The sequence below is a fragment of the Phalacrocorax carbo genome, chromosome 18 (genome assembly GCF_963921805.1).
Source record: "Phalacrocorax carbo chromosome 18, bPhaCar2.1, whole genome shotgun sequence".
In the NCBI taxonomy this organism is placed as follows: Eukaryota; Metazoa; Chordata; class Aves; order Suliformes; family Phalacrocoracidae; genus Phalacrocorax; species Phalacrocorax carbo.
The window spans coordinates 11,415,332-11,437,052 of record NC_087530.1 but is presented as its reverse complement, the minus strand read 5'-3'; the positions used below and the strand labels follow the sequence as shown (position 1 = coordinate 11,437,052).

Here is a 21,721-nt window from a genome sequence, read left to right as displayed (position 1 = left end):
ATAGAGATCAAGAGGAGGAGGAAGGAGGAGTATGAGACTGGTTTCAAGACTCTGCTGATTGCAGAAGGTGGTGTTTTTGAAAGCGGCACGATCCAGCAGTTGAGCGTTACCCGCTGGTGTAAGAGCTTCTCCTCTGCTACCGCGCCTCTTTCCCTTGGCCGCTGGCTGTGTCTGTAATGGAGGACTGACTGTCGCTGGAGCAGGAATGCATCGGCAGCACGTGAGCCCAGCTGCCTCTGACGGCAGGTGCGTCACAGTCTGGCATCTGCGCTGTAGAGTGTCCGTGGCAGAGGTCTCGTGTACTCCGAGAGGCTGGGCACTGACCTGACATCTCCGTTGTTTCCCTTGAGAGAACTAAAAAGTTTTCCTGTAAGGAGGGTGAGTCTCTGGACCTTTCTGATGCGTGTTCACGGCTCACTTCCATTTGACCAGTAACTTGAAAATAAATTGTATATCACTCGGGAGTGGCTGTAGTAGCCTGTACGAGACAATTCTGCTGATACTCCCAGTAGAAGACAAAGGTGGTCTGGACTGGTGACTGCACCGTCTTTGTTGTTACACATGGACAGTATTTCAGGATATCTTCCCAAGACCTGTGCTGCTTTTGTTGGCTTGCAACTGTATTTGGAGAGGCAGGTCTATTATTGGGTGTGCTGGGCACACTCACAAATCTTGTTCCTTTGTTTCTTCTCTTTTGGGCTACCTCTTTGGGATATTTCATTAAAGGTAAAATGACATGGTTGGACAGGAGCAAAAGGTCAGATCTTTTGTGACGAATCATGGTGGTATGAGGCCTTCTAGTGTGTGGATAAGGGTTTGTCACCTACATGTTTTGACACATACAAGCATTTTCCAGCTTGTTTCCCTGCTCTCTTTCACCAGTGGCGATCTGTCAAGCTTCTGGAGTTCTGCAGAGCTCCGAGGTTAAAACAGCCGAGCTGTTCTGCTTTCTGAAAGCAGTTTTGAGTGACAGTGGAGCATACAGCCTGAACTCTACCTCCTGTATGAGCACTAGTGCTGGTTTTGGCATAATATTTTGTGCTGGCTCAACCATTTATCCGGTGAGGAGAGGTTGATTCGGTGGATGGACTGGGATGTGTTTGCTGCAACAGGGCCACGTTTGCTGGTGAGTCCCTAGGCACGGATGGCTTATGTCTAAACCATAAGTCACTTTTCTGGATCTGTGTTACGACATGAATCATTAGAAGACTTTTGTGACTCTGTGGATGTCATCTACTCCTTCCTACCCACAGCTCTCAGGCCCACTGACTCATGCTGCCATTTGTTGAACGAATCTCCATGCTCTGGCTGTCTTTCGACAACATGGGGGAGGATTTGTAAAGATTGCCAAGATTAATGTAGCCGTTCTTTGCAGAGGGCATTAGTAGAATGACATTTTTCCTTTTAAAAAGATTTGTTTATCCCCTTCTGCAGGATCTGTTATAAACCTTTAAAAGCCTGCTGTAGGGTTGGTTTTTTTTCCCCTGACAGTAACGTAATTGGAGGTTCTAGGTGCTTGCAGGGAATGAAATTAGTAGCTGGTATCGGTAATTGGTATTTTGGTCAACTGATGGCATGTTCCTCCCTGAAACCCGTCCAAGACCCCCCCATGTCATTCTGAACTGTGCGCACTAATAAATTAACTACAAGATTCTTGCATTTAATTTTTCTTTATTGCCTTTATCTCAGAACTTTTAAAATGCTATGTGTCATATGCGTAAGAGATGAGTATGTGCCTTTTCTGCTTTCAGAAGAAAAGGACTGAAAAAATGAAGGATTTCAGGCAAGACGGTAGTTTTTCAAGCATGTGTGTGTGTTCCCAAGGCTAAACTTGTGGCTCAAACTGTTTTGTTCCTTATTCTGACTCAATGGCATCTGTTTCTGAGGTCTGTCAATTTGGGGGAGAAGAACAGATTTGAAACTGAAGTCTGCCTTCCCTGTGTAGTTAGTTGCAGAGCTGACAAGGGTAGTTATGTCAGGGGAGGACGATCCCTGCTCCCTGGGAGCCTTTTCAGAGGGGCGTTGCCAGCTGCTTGCTGCTGCTGACCCTATCGATGGGCAACTCCAGTTGGTCAAATCAAGTCAAAACTTGATTGAAGGCCTTCCAGGTAGTTTTTAAAGGACAATGATGAATTTGTTAGATAAAGCCCTCCCATTTGAAGTACAGTTGACCACTTGAAATACAGCTGACAGAAGTCCTGTTGTCTAGAGACTATGATTTGACCCACTTTGGGGGGAATCTTTTCATTTGTTGGTGCCGTTTGCTACAGATGCACCTGTGGAAAAATGTTAAAATATTAATTTTATTAAACTGCTATGTGAACTAAAGGGTAAAATGCAAACTAACTCTCTCAGGGTCACTCTACCATGCCCAGGTGGCACCAGAGGAAGTCAGAAAATCCCACCATGTGTTGACAGAGTCAAAGGGCTTCTCTTCACTAAGTTATTTGTTTAAAATGCTTATACTAGTCGCCCTGTCTCTGTCTTTTTTTTTTTATATAATGTAGCTGCTTAGTTCTGATCTTGGTTAACTGCTGCAAATTGTAGTTTTTCCTCTTGTTATCTTAATCTCATGAATACATTGCTGTCTGAGAAAGAGGATCCGTTTTCATTAATTCGTTACGCCTGTTGATATCAGGCAAACTGGCCCAAGCTTTGACATTTAGCGTGGTCACGAGCTGCAGAGACTGGGGCAGTCAGTCAGTACTTTTTTACAACCTGCAAACTAGCTTATTCCAGATGGGTCACAGGATCACAGCTCCAAGCGCCTGTTGAGATGGGTGTTCTTTGCTTTTTGTGTTGTTGGAAGGACACTCGTGGGTGAGGAGAAGGGAAGAAACCAACAGAGCTATCTTGCAGAATAATCTCCTGTTGAATAAAAGTTATTTGTATACTGCCTGCTCCCTTCAAATATCTAGATGTGATAGAACCTTCCATGTAATTAGCTTTTTATGCAAGTCTACACTTTGTCTTAATTGGATTGCTGAAGAATGACTGCAGTGTTGGTAAGATGACTAAATGCCAGGCAGTTCTCAGGGGCCTCGGTGACAGCTGTTGAACTTCGAGTATTTTTAAAAGCTGGGCTCTTACATAGTTTATAGCTAGACTTATTGGTAGCCATCTGTGTTGTAAACCGTTGTCTGCTTACCAGCAAACCAGTCGGCTTTCAAAAAGTGGGAAGGTTGCAGCAATGTTTGGTTAGTTCAAGGCCCTTTCTGCTTCGTTTTAACAACCAGAATGCCCCTTCTTGTTAGTAGGATTAGACCCAGCTGGTTTTGGGTAGCAAAATAGCAAAACAAATGCAGAAAGGCATTTGTGCATTAATGCGTTTTTTTTAATGCAGGGCAGCATGAGTGATAAATTGCAGAAAAAGAAGCCTCATCTGCCGGTGTTGCGGCATACTAGTTCTGCTGTGGAAGAAATAATGCTTTACATTCTAGAGATAATGTCTTTTTTAAGGTTTTTAGATGTTAAGTTGTTCATCTCATTAATACAGTTAAACGTGCGTGGCTTTTTTCCTCCCTTAAAAAGTTGAAAACCAAGAAGAATGTGTAGATGGCTTATGATTTCCCTAGGGATTTGGAGCATTGTCCTCTTGAGGTGTAATGCTGTTAGAAAGCTTTAATTGATGAGTAATCCTCAAAGGAAACACACCAGTATCGGGATTACGCTTGTCAGGGGTACTTGTCTTTGTCAGTATTAATGTTGTTATATGCGGCTGTCTTTGACATTGTACCCTGACAGCAGGGCTAAAACTGGGCCAGTCCTACTCTGTTAAGGCTGGTTTGCTTTGTCATTTTTAAGTTGTGGATGTGTTTTGCTGATTAGTTACATGTATTTTTTTTCAGACTGAATTCTTCTGTTTCTAAAGCTTTAAGTGACTAAAAAACGAGATTTCGGGTTAATTCAGGTTAGTGGCGCCTCAGGCACTCTCTGTGCACACCCGTATCTGTGGAAATTGGAGGCGGATGAGGTCCAAGAGCTGAGCTGGAAGACGTATTTCTGAAAGGAGGTGTTCTCTCTCCATCTCTTCCACTGTCTGTCTTGGTAATACATTACTAAAAACTATTATTTGCCTAGAAGCATCTTAGGTGTGAAGTTGTATTTAAAAAAAAAACCAAACCAACAAACCTAAACCAAAACTCAAAACCAGACAAACAAAAACCCCAAAGAAACAAACAAAACCGAAACAAAACACAAACCACACAACAACAAACCCCCCAGTATTTACCAGCAGCGAAGTGAGACAGAGGAAGCTCTGGGAAATGAGTTCACATTTGTGCAGCTGAATTAGTGTCAGACTGAAATTAGCAGCTCGATGTCCTGATGTCCAAACCCATCTTGAGGGCGCTCTTGGCTGAACTGAAGTATCTCTCTGAGCCATCTGAACCTTGGTTTCTGAGGAGTGTCTTCGCTTACGGGGTGAGCTGCTGAGTACTGTATTTTTCTACAGCAACGTATTCTTTTATCCACAACAGTTTAATTTTTATCCTTCTTTGCCTCAAGTTCTAACAGCTGATGGAGGTAAGAGACCATTCACAACTGAAAATTGTTGTGGTACAGTTTAGAGTTCACAGTTTTCTCGCCGGCTGAGAAAACCACAGGCCCAGTTTTGACAGGATCTGGTGTTAAATTATCTGGCATTAATGGTATGTGGGTAAGTCATTTGGCTTTGTAGCTGCTGGGGATAAAACTGCAGAGAGCTTTATCTCCTTAGCCAAATTCTTTTTAGAGACTATTAAGATCTTTGATGACAGATAGTGATAGAAGTTGTATCCTACTGGGTTTCAGATAGGTGATTTAATACATCAAACTGTCATTCCTTAAGCTACTTTGTGTCTCCCTCCTGCTTCCAGCTGAACTCCCTTGTGATAATATCATTGCTAGTGTGCAGCTATCAACTAACTCTTGATACAACTTCTGATCAGCCTTCAGGACAGTCTTGCACTCCCCTTGCCTTCTGCTCCTTTCTGCCTTCCGTTTTGAGAAACGCTGCGTTGCACTAGGCTGGCGAATACTGCATCCCCTTCAACCTTTGCAAAATGCACAAGTAAGTTGTTAGCAAAAGAGATTTTGTTGTTGTTGTTGATTAGAACTTCTCTTTTCGGCAAGCATCGTTAGGTAAGAGTCACTGAGTGAGAGAGAGAGGCGCGATCCTTTTCATCATGAAAATGCTTGGAGGCTGGCGAGTAGTGGGAAGCAGAGTCCAGCAGAGGCGACAAAGTATTTATGGGGGGAAGAGTCACAGTGAAGGATGTGGAAAGGGTATTGCTAAAGTTCCAGCCAGGTTTGGTGTTCTTGTGGTGGAAGCTGAGTGGAAGGCAATCAGATCTCTCCCTTGTTGGAAAGTATTCGAGCAGGTCACCACGTTCTATTATCTCTTCTTCCACTGTTGAAATTCAGGTATAATTTCACCGTACGGGGAGCACGCGGCATGCCTGTAAGTGGCGTTGCACTCGCAGACACTCTTCAAACAAGCTGGAGAAAATTGATGGATTTGTTGTGTGTCCTTCAGATAGCTTTTGGTATGTTTTTTGGTGGTGTTTTGACTGTAATGTTGGATTAGGGGAGCAAAACGTGCATGCGACTTCCTGTCTTTTCTGTAGCCACATGTATATAAGGAGATAAACTTAAATACAGTAGGTAGGACTGTTATCAGTTCCCTTCCCCAGCTATAATCTTTCCCTTTTCTGTCCCTTAATGACGTTCACTGCTGCAACAGGACTGTCATTGCACTGCCACAAAATGCAGGCACAGTCCTTTCAGAAGAACCTGTAGCGTGACTCCCACTGCCTTAATTACAAATGGTAGCAAGCTCAGTCTTGTTTAATTTTTACATATACTTTGTATATACACACTTACACATACGCATCTGCATATGCAAAGTAAGACTTGCATGTATGAGTGTGTGTATACGTATGTAAGTCTTTTATATATAGCTATGTGTATATATGTATAAAAATGAGAGAGGGAGGTCTGGATTTTTCCTTCTGCACAGCAGAAGTGCTGGATGTCCTCAGTCATGGGGTTAACTTGGCACACGAAATATTGCAGAAGGTGGTGGTTAGAATAACTTTCAAGAGTACATGGTGTACTGCATTCATCCGCTGGCACTGCTCCCACAAATAGCATTGATTTGCAGCTTGTCTGGTTGCTCTTCCCACTCATTCATTGCTTCCAGCAGTGTCTCCTCCTTTGTCCGTCTCTGATACAAACAAGTTAATGTTTCAGACCCTTCTGAACTGATGGCTGGAGGCAGCACCTTTGAGATTAGCATCCTCTGCTGCTTCAGGTGCAGGCGAGCTGAAGAAGGGTCTGAATGCAGCTTGTTCAAACCAGAACCAAAATTGTTCCATGTAGTGTTTGGTTGCCCTTCCTGTGACATTGTGTTACACTGCTGTCTTCAGTTGCAGCAGCATCACCTCCTGTCCTTGTCTAGCAAAAACACCGCTGTGAAAATCCACACGCGTGTCTGGTTCAAGCCTGTACTGTTCCAGTGTTAGTGCTGGCGACTGAGGTACGGGTGTGCTACCTGCTACCTGTGCACCTGACTTGTTGCCTATCCCTTTCCTTGAGCCTCCTAAACTATCAGCAGATGTCAGTGTTGATATTTCTTCTTCTTATGCCTCCATGGGTGCATCTACACTTTCTTGCACAGCATATTTCATCCCTGGCCCTTGTGCTCCCCGCTGTCATGTGATGGTCCTTCCCCAGTGCCTTTGGGTGAGCTGTTGGTTTCGCATAGTGCCTGGCACGGTTTGGGGTGGACGTTGTGTAAGGAGAGAGCAAGGAGGCAGTTTTGGCAGACAGACCTCTGAGCCCTTTGTCTTTTCCGCGGGGAGCTGGGGGGTCTGAGCAGGGTGTGTGCACCGGCAGCGGCACCACAGTCGTGCTGGGAAGCTTCGGTCTGAATTGCTGCGCCCCTGCTCAGGGTAGTCTGTGCCCCCTCTGATGCTGCTGGAAACCATGCCTGTGCTGAAGAGAAGAAAATGCATTTTTGCTATTTGGATTGTTATCAGAGTTCTCACTTTTTGTTAGACATGACACTGCTTTCATTGCAGCGTGGCTGGATGTGCCCTGGCGGATCTCCCTGCACGCTCTTTTGTGAGAGGGTGCGTGTTCATGGGCTGCAGGGTCTTGCCAAAGCATCTTGTGGGAACATGAAAACTTGAGCCTGCAAATACCAGGCTTATTGACAGGTGGCGGTTATGGCTTTCATGAATGAGGATTTGGAAGATGAAGAGTTTAAGCTACATAATTTAATATTCTTTGGGGTGCTAGGCTGCTTCCCAGGGTCTCCTTATAACTGATGCTTGCGTTTCTGTGGCTGCTGCTTCCTCCTGCTGCTTCGTGTCCAGGGGCTGGCAGTGCAAGGGCCAAAACGCAGGGCACCCTTGATGTGGAAAGATTACTGCTTTTTGTGAGCTGATAGCAAGGAAAAGATTATATGAGACAAGGAAATACAAAGTATGAGAGAATAAAAAATTCTAGGGTGGAATACTAGCTATGAAGGAAGAGAAACTGAAAGCAGCAGAATATGAATATAAATGCAGATGGGAAGGGAAAGCACAGGAAGAGCCACAAGGGCATATAAATGTGCCAGTGGCTGCAGGTCAGGGAGAATGGACCGCTGACTATACGCACGGCACGATCCTGTTGACTTGGCACTAATCCAGACTGGACCTATGTACTGTTGCACTGGGCAGACTTGAAAACTCACTTGGAAAGAACTAATCTACACAAGAAACTGTATTTTGAAGTTATTTGCATTTTACTGTTAGCTGACTATTAGAAAAGTCACCCAATAATTTGTTAAAGTGAGGCTGAGCTTGCATGCAGAAGCGATGTTTTATTGCCAGTGAATAGACTAACCTAAACCAGCCCCACTTTTGGTCAAGTCCTCCATGAAGTCTCAGAGATGCTTAAGGCTAGGCGTGAGAACAGCTGTGCTTATTGCGCTGGGGCTATGCACACCCTTGGGCAAATATTCAAAGTGATTCGTTGGATGTTGCTCAAAAAGGAGTTCGGAGTAATTAGACGAACTTGCAGGAGATGACACTTGCTAGTTTTTACTTTCTGACTGTAATTTGGAAAGCTGTAAGAAGGACTGTCAGGGGTGACTGTTGCAAATGAAGTCAAAAGAGGTGATGAGAACATAAATTGCTTTTTCCCCTCCTCTTAAAAGATTTACAATAACACTTTTTCTTTGTGAAGATGGGTAAGCTGGGATTGTGAATCACGTGCATTGTAGGCTATGGACACATCATACGTGTTTTTGTCACTATTTAATAGTAAAGTGGGAGAAGGTATGAGAAACCTAGCTGTCAGAGTTAACCGAAACAGTAAAAAGAGCATAGGTCTATTTATAGGTTTTTTTCTTTTTATCTTTTTGTTAATGTCAGGAACAACAGAACCGCAATGGTGCAGGAGGGATCATCGCCTGTGGTAAGATTCATGATCAATTACAAGAACCCCAGAGCATATAACAGAATTGATTTGTGCTCCTTGATGCAAATTATTAATAGCATTCGAGGCGCTGCTTCATGCAGCTCTTGGAGGAGCTGGAAGTAGAGGCAATGGCGGATGGGCAGATGCCTGAGGGTGTGATGGAGGTAGAGAGGAGGTGTTGATGCTTGCTGTGACCGAGGAGCCAAGGGGCAGACCTCTGAGACAGGTGAGCAGTGAGCACAACGTTTAGCGTTTTTGCATGACTGCTGAAATAAGGTATAGCAGTTAGATTTCAGAGGGAAACGGGTTTGAAAGTGGAAATAGCACTGTAATGTAGGTTTGCTGAGTTTACAACATGAGGGAAAAGCAAACGACACTAGATAATAAGATGGCAAAGAGAATAGCCAGTCCAGATAGAGCAGAAGAGGTGATGGGCTCAAGCCTTCAGTGAGCTCCAGGAAAACGGGATTGTTTGAAAGAGAGAGGAAGAGCAAGGATGGTATATGGGTGAATTAATAATTGAAAGAGAAGACCAGAAATGGGCAGCGAGGCAGAACTTGTTCAGAGGCTTGTTACTAAGGAGAAGGAATGCATGTTATGGGAGAAGAACCAGAGATGTACTGTTGCCTCAAGTGAAATATATCATGTTGACTTGAATTTGAAAAGGACTGGGAGAGAGTCCACTGCTTCTGTCTTGCACTGGAGCAAATGTTGTAGCTGTGTCACTGCTGCCATGGGTAAATGATGATAATGGTAGTCTGGGAAGGAGCTCAGAAGAGCCCATTGGGTGATTATACATACAAATATAAAAATATATGCCCCCCCCATCAGGTTGAATAAGATTTGGAAGATAATAATAATAATAGTAATAATAATACTGTTTCTTGAAACATTTGTTTATTAGTGTTATCTCGGAGGGGTCTTTGTGTTGTTGGCTGCAGCCACGGTGGGTGACCAGTATGTTACGTTTCTTTTCTGTGACCAAGGAAATAGTCTTAATGGGACTGATATTCTGATCACAGGTGCTTTATATTCATGTTAAAGTTCATGCTAGATCTCCAAGTATTGTTTATTTTTCCAAACCTGGAAAAATAAGAAAACTTGTTTAAAAGGTTCACTGGACAGAGGAACCCAAGGATTTGAACATGGCTTAAGACTGAAAGGATTTTAAGTACTCATGTTGCATGAAACTTCTTTTTTTCTAAGCAAGAAGAAAAAACTCTGACTAGATGACATCTCAAATGGCTTATTAAGAATAAATACAAAGAAGAAAAGTATCATTTACAGGGGAGAACTATGACTCAATATTAGAATATATTTTTAATCTCTAAAAAAGGTGAAAATTGCCAAACACCTATTTGACTTGGCAGAGTCCCATGTGCAGAAAATCTAAAACTAGTGCAAAGAAGGCTTTATAACCAACCACACGGTGTAAAGAGGGGAGAGGTGAGAATGTAGTGAAGATTGAGAATGATCCTATAGACGGTCCAAATGTTGAATAAGATCCCTCTTGCTTCCAGTGAAGAGGAAGTTTTTCATGACTAGTTTGGGATAACTGATAAAAATAGGGATTGGGAACCGAGATGATGATATCCAAGGGGAACGCAAAATTTGAATTTCTTGGTGGACAGTATCTGGGACCAGGATGTCTTCCATGCTAGAATGACAGGGTGTATTTGCTTGAAAATATCAAAGCTAATGGCAACACTTGCAGTACCTGTGTGTAGGAGTGGTACAAGATCCAATTTCTGTAATCAGCAGGGAATTACGTTCAACAAACTCCCTCCAGTTGCGGGGGTCCATAACACTGGTACTGTTGCAAATGCTACTTGCTCCGGAGATTGGAATGGCTCCTTGTAAAGGAGGTTTGAAAAAGGCTCCGTCTCCCCTCTGACCTGCTTAGGGACGAGGTTCGGATTAATTCAAAAAGACAAAGTCACAATTTGGAGGAAAAAAATCCCTGAGGCTTTGTTTTAAAGTTAACGTTTATTTCCCTTTTTTACAAATCTCATCTTTTCTGAAAGACTTGTGAGCCCTTTGGAGCACGGTTAATTTTATGCACTCATATACCACAAAAAGAGTGGAAAAGGATTTTAGACGGTTTGAGTGTTTTTGTTCTTTTTACAAATTAAACTCAGTCAGGTGATGACTGGCTGAGAGGTAAGGTTTTATTTTAACATTTGAAACTCTTAACCTGCTTTCAGGATAAGGAAGCTTAATCCCAGAGCCAAAAACTGTGATAAAAAGCTGGTAACAGGAGAGGGATAAACCAGAAGATGATATACATCATTTGGGGAGCCTAAAGGGGACTTGGTTCTCTGTAAATATGTGTACAAAGATGGCATGACCTTTTATAGAATCAATTTAAAATGCGATTGCATAACAAAACATCCCTGGCATCTGAACAAAACCAAAGGCTAGGGCTTGCAAACGTAGTTACTTTAAACTTACTTGTGCAATTTTTCATGTGTAGCAATTGATGTCAGTTAAACTCTTCTGTGCTGGCTAGAGTTAATATTAGCAGGCTGATCTTAGCTTTCTGGACTAATTGCAAGTTTTTGAGATCTAGATGTTCCGGCTGTCTGAATTGTCCGTTTTGTGCACATATAGTCTTCCAAGAGCGCACTCTTGTTGGAAGTGGGGTCATGGAGCTGCGTGTTTTAAATGAATTTTCTTGTACTGTGGGCAGAAGTACACGCTTGGGCGCCTGGCACAGCTCAGCCGTTGTACGGGGCGTTACATACACGGCCTTAACTTTTTGTGTGTCTGAGCCCCTGCTTCTATGATAAAAACATTGCTTGTGTTGGAATTTGCTGTAAAGATAAGCTTTGGAACTAAATCTGAAAAAAAACCCAAACAACCCCCAAACAAAACAAAAAAAACATACAAAAAACCTCATCAAACCCCCCAGCCTCAAAACAAACCGAACAATTATAAGCTGATTTTATTTAATTTCATTTTTCTACTGGAAAACTTAAAATGAAAAGTGATGTTCATTTTTATTCTAAGTGTCCATAAATTGCAGTTAGAGTGAAGAATTTTTGGTTTGCGTTTTAACCTTAGTAATTACAGCTACTACAGTGACAACCATTTTTTACGAAACGACTGGGCCTATGGATTTTAAACCCCGTAAACATCGCCTGTTGATAAAACTTGCAAAACTGAGCACCAGGCTGTTTCTAAGCAATTAAACGTTGTAGCTCACGCTTGAGCTCGAAATGATGCCATCTCGCCTAGCAGGCTATCTCATTAAGCATGTGAAGATATTTCACCAGGGAATTAGATTTCTGCATTTCAAAACAAAGCGAGAGCTGGTGGCAGCTCCGGGGCTCCGCAGATGGTGCAGTTGGGGATTCAGGGAACAGCTGCATTTTGCAGAGCAGGCTTTTAGAACCCGGTTTTGTTTATATTGTGTCAGGTTCTCTCTGTAAAGGAGAATATCTCCGTATTAATTTTCATTGCGTAATCATTTTCTTCTTTAAACTTCTACTCTCAATAAAATCAATGTTTCTAAGTGAAATAATTGGGTGCTATTCAGGTAGGGGTGTACTGTCACACATTCTTCTGTTTACATAGCAGAGATGCACGTATATATGTTAAAAAAACAACAAACAAACAAACAAACAAGAAATAAAACAAAAACTCTGAAAAGACAACCCCCAAAACAAAGAAACCCACCACCCCACCCCCCAAAAAAACCCCACCCCCAAAAAAAACAAACAAAAAAATCCCAACAACAAAAAACCCCGTGAAAACCTGACAACGCAAAGCTCACTTCTGGCCAAAACTTGACAATTTGCTCCTCATCCCTTCCTTAATTCTCAGGAAGCCTTGCTAATTTCAAGGTTGTCAGCATTCAGCTTCTGAAAGTAAAATGGAAGTATTTCAGGGTGGCACTGAGGAGAGAAGCGGGGCTTTCCCTCCTCGCAGCTGGGAGTGGTGGCTTGAAAGCTGTCAGCGTCGTGATGGCGGGTTCATTGCGTGCCTCTGGCCGTTGGTCTGGCAGGCGTTAAAAGGGGTTCTTGTCCTCGCTCTGGAGGCGCACGGTGTGTGTGAGCTTGCAAAAGCGCAAACAAAACTTTCTCTTGCAATGCTCTGTCTGGTGCTGTGGGTTCTAGTTCTGTGAAAAACTGTGACTGTCCCGTAGCAGAGCGGGCGCCTGAGGGACGTGGATTAAATAGATGCTAATACTTGTTGCGGATGGATGTGCCTTCGCTGAGCTCCCCCTGTAAGTGCCCTGTGTGAGAATGTGTGAGAACAAGTATGACAGTCCGCTTCTTGGGAGCTGATCAGTTTCTTCATCCGGACGTTTGATTTCTGCAACCTGTTGTGAATTATCTTTAATGTTTTGGCTATGTACCTTTTCAGGTGGAGGCATTAACCCATCAACCTAGAGCCACAACGGTACACGCAGTCAGAGATTCAGAACTTGCCAAACTCCCAGAGGGAGCGCTGACATCTATCAAACGCAAATTCCCCCAGGTGAGAAAATTAGAAGTCTTTTCTGTCTACCTCAAAAGATGTCTGAGGAGCTAAAACTCCGCTAGCACCAAGTCCTCTGGGTTTTTTGTATGATTGATGCATGCTGAGAAAACATTTTGTTCTCTTTGCCTGCCTGATCTGATCTATACCAGGCTTTCACCAGCTTCTCTTTATCTTCTAATCAGTGTTAGCATGTTTTATTGCAGGGCTGTTTTGTGTATCTGGAAGAAGTTCGTGCTAAATGCAGGAAAGTGGAAAAACATTTGCTAATTGCAAAGTGGAAATCATTGAGTGCTATTGATAGTAAATGAAAGTTTGACTTCTAAAATAACTTTAAAATGTTGTTATGCATTTTTCTTGCTCCCTGGGACTCAAAGTCGGCACTTGGTTATAGGTCCCTTTATTTCCAGAGCGTTGATATTTGGGGGTTGGTTTTCCTCTTCCTTGCATTTTAGGCTGTCAGTCCTCATTCTGCAACTGGCAGATCTGTGTGTTTCCTGAAGACTGTGATTGCTCCCTTTGAATCCATCAACTCATCCATCTTCTTTAATTCACTTGACATTATGCCTCTCTCCTGCTAATCTGGAGACTGACGGACTTGAAATTTAATTCTTCTGTCCCTAAGTGCATCAGGGGCATTATACTAAGCACTAAATCATTGCACTGGCCTTAAAGGCAATTCTTTAATGCTGTTACTTCAAACTATTTCTGATTTTTCTTTTTGCTGTCTTTAAGACATGTACTTATTTTACCAGATTTCTTTAAAAAAAGAAAACTGCAAAAGTAATAAATCTAATAAAAATACTTGTATTCTTTTGTGTTCGTAGGGCCCACAATAATGTTTTTATAATTTTTGTTTAAAACTGGATAATATAAAGCCTGTATTCATGCATTCTCATGTACAAAAACTGTGGAGTTTTTTTCTGTATTATTGCTAGGAATATTTCATCATTGCAGTAAGTGTTCAGAGTTATATCAATGAAAAATAACCTTCCAGGTTTCCCTGTAAGCATTATTTTTGCTTAAGTGTTTCTGAACTTCTGTTGTGGGCTGCTGAGGCACTCCTGTTCTCTGCATCTCTCTTGAATAGTCCTCTGGTTCTGCTGCTCTTGATTGAATGGAACAGATTTCCTGCCCAGATTTATGAGCTGGTGGCAACGTACACCTGTACACACCTAGCCATGAACAGGGTGACGGCAGCGCGGCGTCCTGCCTTGCGTTGCCCTTTCAAATGCCGCTGTCCTTGTGACTGAACAGGAAGCGAGGAAAGGAGCCGCGTGGAATTTAAAACTACCTTTCTCCTTACACAGTGGATGATTTTAAATGTTACTAGTAAACGTTTAAACTGTAAATTACTAGTAAGCACTGAACGTGTAATGTTTAGTAATGCCTTGAATGCTGATCTGCACGAAGGCTGTTTAATTCTGCCTTTTTGTCTGGGGCAAGAGTTTATTTTGGTGTCTCTTTTCTCTCTTCCCTTTTCCTATTTTATCAGTTGCCAGAATTATTCTCCCCTAAAGAGTGCTCTCTGTGGAGCAAGGATTATTTTTGCTTTGCAGTTAAAGTTGAGCTTGAGTGTTACATTTATAGTATAACTCAAAACATTTATTTGTAATAGAATTCAAATGTCTTCCCATGTCTAAAGAGTGCAGTCCATCAGCCTCAGATTCCTGCCCTTTTTGAATATGGAATTAGTTTTCTCTAGACTCACGTGTAGTTTGGCTAATGAGTTGCAATGAAACAAAATGCTAAAATAGATCTTTCAAGGAAATGTGTTGCAAAAGAAGTTGTTAGAATAACACATTATTGCTGCTTTTTGAGATCTCCAAATTCTAAATAGTTGTTAAACTGGTACCAGAACTGTGAGAGCTTATGTTTTTTTCTATTGGAATATTTTAGAACAAGTATTAGAAAGAAGAGTGTTAAGATAGACTTTAGGTGATTTATGCAGCTAATGCCTTCAGACTGTCTTAAGAGCCCAAGATAAAACATTTTTCTATATGATCTCAAAGTTCTTGTATCTTCTCTTCTTGTCTATTAATGTCCATCAGGTAAGAGAGGAAGGACAGAAGTGAGAGGGAATCAAAGTGATGGAGAAAAACAATAGGGTAGAAAGTCTGAAGTCAAGCTGAAAGTACAAAGTCAACTTTAAAGTTAAAGGAGTCTACTGGAGAGAAATTTCTGAGCTGGAAACTAATGAATTGCCTACAGAGAAAAGGGTCTGGGTAGACATTTCTTAGCATAAGAATCAAGACATTAGAGGATCAAAAATTGACCATGCCTGAACAATGTCATGCAGTTGCAAAAAACCCAATTATGTTAACAGAGTGCCTTTTGGAGTGAAGAAACCCTTGCGTTCTTCGTGGTAATGGAAAAGCTTCAGTACCAGGCTGTGGCAGAACATTTGAAGGAGGAGGCAAACCAAATGAAGAGAGCCTGGAGGACAAAAAGATGGCTGACTGGTGCTTAAAATATTAACCTATAAAGGCAAAAAGACTGTGAAAGGTTAAGGGAAGACATGGTAGCTATTTTGAAATGTATGACGTTCTCTTCTGATAGAAAAAGCATAAGCTACTCGCCGTATTGGAACAGAGCAAATGGTAGTGTACTGAAATTGCAGCAGTTGAATATTAAGAACAAGCTGGTTCTACTCCCTAGAAAGGCTAAAAGGTTGTTACTTGGTTTTATGACCCCTTAAAAAATGATGTTTGAGGTGATGCTCAGTGCTGCGCAGAGGGATGGGCCAAATGAGTTTCCTCTGTCCTATTTTCTCTCCTGTTATTTTAGTAGAATGATTTATGGGCAGGATTTATAACGATGCTTTCCCCATCCAACCAGAAGTAATAAAGTAATGAAGGGATAGCAGGTGCAAGTTTTGAAATAATTGACTAGGTAGCAGGAGCTGGCTTGTGATTCAGCAGTGCTGTGGAGGATGTCCCTCTTAGGCCTCTGCAAATCAGAAAACCATCTTTTAGGAAAAAAACAACAAACCACAACTCCACCTCCATCCTACTGACTGGTAAGGTGAAGTTAACTGAGTCTCACTTGGTGGAATAGTGATGAAACACTGGTGCTTGTCCCCTGAGTCAGGTGATACGTTCTCTTGGTTCAGAGGAACCCCACACCAGGGAGGCTTGCTTTTATTTTGGTGTTCCTCGTGGCAGCTTCCACAGAGCCTAAATCGTGTGTATCTGAACAGCCAAGAGCTGGGCAGTTCCTGAGGTTGAATTACCCTTTCAAGTAGTTGCCCTTGAGCCTTACTTACTCTTCCCTGCCAAGGGTGAAGAACCCCTTAATTCTAGGAGGTGGGGGGGGACTTCATCCTGCCTGCTTCTTATCAGTCATGGAATGGATTGTAAGAAAGTACAAAGCACTGGTCAGGCTACACCTGGAGTCCCGTGTGCAGTTCTGGTCCCCACTCTACAAAAAGGATGTGGCCAGGCTGGAAGGGGTCCAGAGAAGGGCCACCAAGATGATCCAAGGACTGGGAAGCTGCCATACGAGGATGGGCTGGGAGAGCTGGGTTTGTTCAGCCTTGAGAAAAGGAGGCTCAGAGGGGATCTCATCACCACGTACCAGTACTTAAGGGGCAGCTACAAAGGAGATGGAGACTCCCTTTTTCCACGGAGTCCCATGGAGAGGACAAGGGGGATGGACACAAGTTGCTCTTGGGGAGATTCCCATTGGACACGAGAGGGAAATTTTTCACAGTGAGGACAGTCACCGTTGGAATAATCTCCCCAGGGAAGGGGTTGGCTCGGCCACGTTGGGCACCTTCAGGAGTTGTCTGGACAGGGTGCTGGACCGTCTTGTCTAGGCTGGGCTCTTCCTAGAAAGGTTGGACGAGACGGTCCCTGAGGTCCCTTCCAGCCTGGCATTCTGTGATTCTGTGATTACCTGATGGGTGAGAAAATTGTAAATGTGGGTGGTGCTTGCCAATGAGAACCATGTGAAATGAGGGAAATCATGCTTTATTAGTCCGTATTGTAATTCAAGTTCCTTGAGCTGTGATGTGCAATCTGGAAAAATTGCACAGCTGATCCTTGGGGAAGCACTGAATGCTTGCCCTCTGTTCTGTTTCTCCCCTGGCCATCTGCTTTGGTCCTGTCAGGGACAGGATCCTGGTCTGCTGGTATCTCTGGAGTGACCCACTATAGCTGCTGTTATTCTGAGGGATGAAACAGATGGGGGAGCATGGGAAATCTGATCTCAGTTATAAGTAACAGCCAAAATTTCGGCGTATGTGCCCAGAAATGACAGATGTTGACTTCTAGATCGTGCTCAGTCTGCGGAACTCAAATCTGTATCTTCTAGCCTCTCGGGAAAGCATCCCAACCTTGAGTCGCTCTGGATATGGCATCCTAGACATTCCCAACTGAAAGTGGTCCACAGTGCAGAACTTCTTTGTTTTCTCAGGACTTGTGCCCGAGGGCCACAGCTCTGCAGCATAGCATCGGGGCACTCAGCCAGCCGGAGCATTTGTTCCTCTGACAGCCTCGGTGCTTGCTTCTGGTGCTGCTTGAAGCTTTTCAGCGTTGCAGGAGTGAAAGGGAATTGATTCTTTCTATTTTCATCACTGCCTTCAGTTCTAAAAAGTAGGACAGAGAATCAGCTCACGATTTTTGGCACCGCAAAGCACTTTTGAAGCAGTAGCGAGAGCAGAGAATTTGTGAACAGATTACAGAGATGTTCTAACATCAGTGTATAACTTGGATCGCATTTCATAGATTATCTTTGCCTCTACTGAGCTGAGATTGTTTTTATAATTCTAACTTGAAATTTAGACCTGCTGTAGCTGATGGAAATTGTACCGAGAAATTGTTTAGGAGCTGCAGGGGGTGAAATGTAAGACAACCTTTTGCATGCTAGAAAATACGGAGTTTTTCTGCATCTTTCTTTGAATTCTCTAAGTCTGCCCTTCGGGTTTAAATATATTCAGAACCCATCATCCATCTCAAACAGCGAATCCTGCTATCTTTGTATGGGTATTTTAACCAGAGCTTTTCTGAAGCAGATGGAGCCTTCCCTAGGGTTGTGTGCCTTACAAAGTGAGTTCGGTAATGTGCCCTCTTTTCAAAATGCTTCCCTCCAGCATTGTGTATATTGTGCAGTCGCGTTATTTAAGCCTGATGTGGCACTGTGGAATAGGACAGGAGAGGCCATGCTTCTAGATTTTTCTGTATTTGTCTCATGGCCCATTAAAATAAGTTTATCTTGACTGTAGGAGAAGTGGATGTGGAAAGGAGAGAAGAAAAATGTTCAGCGGAAGCATGGTCGCTGACTGTAGCTGCCCGACACGAGGCAGGCAGGAGAGAGTGCTTAGTCATAGCAGCGGTGCGAGACTGACATTTTTCTTCAAGACACAATTGATCACAAACATTAGAAGCTTAAACAGCCCTGGAATAAAGCTTTGATTCTTCTGTATGCTTTAGTGGCATTTGTAAGGGCGCCAGAAGTTGTTGCAAGCGAGCATTTAAGATTTGCTTTGTCATGACGGTTCTCAAACTGTCAGAAGTTTTAATCGGAGACCCCTTGCTAAGCTCCCTGAGTCTGACAAGCAGAGTGTTTTATCTGATCTGGGGCCACGTAAAGCTTCAATAACACCATGGTTTTATTCAAGTTGATGATCTAATTTACCTCTTCCCCTCCCTTGTCCCTCAAAAAAAAACCCCAAACCTTAAGAAAGCTGGTAGGAAATAATCTCAGCTCCTGGAAAGAGCTCCACAGAAATGAACCCACTATTATGTGAATTTGTATAGATAAAATGGCTGTTAGTACTTGTAGGGGGTTTGTGGTGACGAGCACCACACAGCCGCTCGTCACCCTCCCCTCCCCTGGTGGGACGGCAGGAGAGAATCAGAAAATAAAAAAAAGTAAAACTCATGGGTTGAGATAAAGACAGTTTGGTAGGACAGCAGAGGAAGAGAAAATAATAATAGTAACGAAATACACAAAACAAGTGATGCACAATGCAATTGCTCAGCACCCACTGCCTGATGCCCAGCCCGTCCCTGAGCAGCGATCGCTGCCCCCCGGCCAGCTCCCTCCAGTTCATATACTGAGCGTGATGCCATATGGTGTGGAATATCCCTTTGGGTCAGCTGTCCTGGCCGTGCCCCCTCCCAGCTTCTCCTGCAGCCAGCCGAGCACGGGAAGCTGGAAGGTCCTTGACTAGTGTAAGCACTACTTAGCAATCACTAAAACACCGGTGTGTTATCATTAATTGAATGATATCAATCATTATCCTGAAACATTAATCTCATACTAATTCCAAAACGCAGCGCTGTACCAGCTGCTAGGAAGAACATTAACTCTATCCCTTCTGAAACCAGGACATTACTATTTTACCCCAATTGCATTTACTTGGTAGAATAGAACCCCCTTGGCAGCCCTGTTTTCTGTGCTAGCTTATTCACATTGGGTCTCTGTGTGGTAGAAAGCCCTTTTACATGTTCTTAAACTAAATCACAGATGTAAGTGAAGAGCAAGGTACTATAGACATGAAGGGACTGATAAATTGTTATTTAACATATTTAATTTAAAGGTGGCCCATTGGATGACTGATTTGACGTTTTAAAGGCTTAACTATTAAGTATCTTATTTCTAAACTTCAGAGTCACTGGAGAGAGTGCTTAGGTCACCTGCAAGCTGTCCTGTTCACTGCAGGAATACTGGTCCTTTGGATCTGGGCTATGGTAGAGGATCCACTAGAGAGGACTGGAACAGACCTGGGAGAAAAACCACATTCAGATTTGTAGGGCTATATGTCTGTTGGTTGTACAGGATCCAAACCGGCATGTCAGGCTTGTTCCCTGTCTACTTTAGCCAAGGCTGGTTTCCTAAACCAGGGACCTGCGAGGCACCTGACAGGGGATGGTACGGCCCTTCCTAGGGACTGGCCCTTTGCTTTCTTGCACAGGAGCTTTGTTGCTCAGATTCGAAAGAGCGTACAGTTAAACCCGGACCTCAGTGCAGCGTGGAGCAGAGTTGATGAACGTATTGTTTTGGTTTTGTTCTTACAGGTATTCTGCTCTAAGAAAGACGGCTTTGCACTGCACAGTACCTTTTATCTCAGTTACTTGTTACTGTGAATTTGGATATTGGTGTAGCTTTTGTGGAACTTTCCCATGATTTCTCTAAATCAGCTTTGCTGAAAGTTCGCTAAGATGAGAAGAAGCTTTGTTTGGTACTATTGCTATCTATTAGCAGATAGGCAATTTGCCAGACAGTCCGTACTATTCACACAATTAAATAAGTATCCATAGGGAAGTGTTTTACAACTGAATTCTCATGAAAATCACTTTCAAAAGGGCTTATTGTAAAGCGACTCTTAAGTTTCACAGTTCAAGAGGAGTAAAAGCTTTAACTAGAAACCAGCCTTGGAAGACTAGCTAGGTGTGGTATGTAGGTTGAAATATTTAAAAGCATTACAGGACACACAGTGTTGCAGAGTGACCATAACCACTTGGCGTGGGAATTACAGTAGCTGTGGAGCACGCGGTGCTCTGGATAACGCGTGAGCCCTGAGGTGGATGGAGGGGGCAGCTGTGCGTTTGCACCGGCGCTAGCAGGTGATGCAGAGCTGTGACACCGCCTGGCCCCGTCTCTGAAGGGCATTTGTTTTGAAAGTGAATTAGTCATCCTAAAGTAGGAAAATACAGTCCCCTTGGGAATGTGAAGTTCAGTCCTTGCCCTGCAATGCAGAGGCTGCAGGTCTGTTGAGTAATTTAACGTTAGTTAAGCAGAGGGAAAATTAATGTTTTCCCAGAGCCTTCTCTGTACCAGGTGCAGAAGCAGACTTTCGCGTTCAATACGAGGGAGCTGAGGGGGTTGGAGGCTGCTGAGAGGGCTGGAGTGGGTCTTACTGGGGATGGAGTGGATTCAGAAACAGCCAGAAAGACAACATGTTTCTAGGTAGATGAGGTGGTAAGTGGTAAGCTGGGTCAGAGAGGTGGAATTGTGCTGAGCAAAGTGCTCTCTAACGCCACTTGAGAAAGAAATACTCTTTATCCCATTTTGCCCTGCACAAAAGTGTTCTGGTGAGTTATCTGAAAAGGTGAGTAGGTGGAAGGAGGAGGAACAACATTTTATTTCCCTTGCAAAATGTGTCTCTCAACTGAATGTCCTGCTCTGGGACAGGTTTTATGGATTTACAGTTGCAGTAAGGTCTGTGAGAGCAGGGGAGGTTTTGGGGCTTTCAGAGGTGTGCTGATGCGTCTGGCATCCCAAGTAGCTTTTGAGATGGAGAAATAGGCTGTTTTTTAGCCCTGCAAGGTTAGTTTTCTTCCTTCTGTCCTGAAAAATCTTTTGCATGAGCTCAGGAGAGTGAAGATTTGTTTGCTTTAGTTTTTTGGGGTTTTTTTTTGTTTGGTTTTTGGGTTGGTTTGTTTGTTTGTTTTTAAAGTTGACGCAGTTGTCTTTATGACCCAGGCAGGCTCCGTGGTTCCAGAGCCTAGACTCATGCTGCAAGACCCTATAGGTGTATATTTAGGTTGCTGGCAGAGCCTTGCAGCCTTTCTGAGTCATTTCACAGCTTGCGATGGCAGCGGTGGGTAGGGAAGCGCGCTCCGCGTCGCAAGGACAAGTTTAACTTGCACGGTGGCAATTTCAGCGGCGCCGCGCTGTTCGTGCCAGGCCTGCAATGTCTCTGCTTCTCGTTATTGGTTGAAGTGATTAACTGTGATTAACTGGGTAGGATCTGCTTGCTGCTAATGTGGTTTCTAATCGTGAGGAATGATAAATTCAGCTTCCTCACAAACTGAAACAAGTTTTGGCTCTATCCCTAATATAA

General features: G+C 43.3%; 1 protein-coding gene across 3 annotated transcripts in view; it reads left to right on the top strand.

Moving 5' to 3' along the window:
• PNPLA7 (patatin like phospholipase domain containing 7) overlaps positions 1-21,721 on the top strand; it is a 126,677-nt gene that overhangs the window by 36,759 nt on the left and 68,197 nt on the right. For all 3 annotated transcript variants that reach the window (XM_064468892.1, XM_064468889.1, XM_064468891.1), the window contains exon 20: positions 12,817-12,930. In XM_064468892.1, coding sequence (XP_064324962.1) covers positions 12,817-12,930 — 114 coding nt within the window. The remainder of the gene's footprint in view (positions 1-12,816; positions 12,931-21,721) is intronic.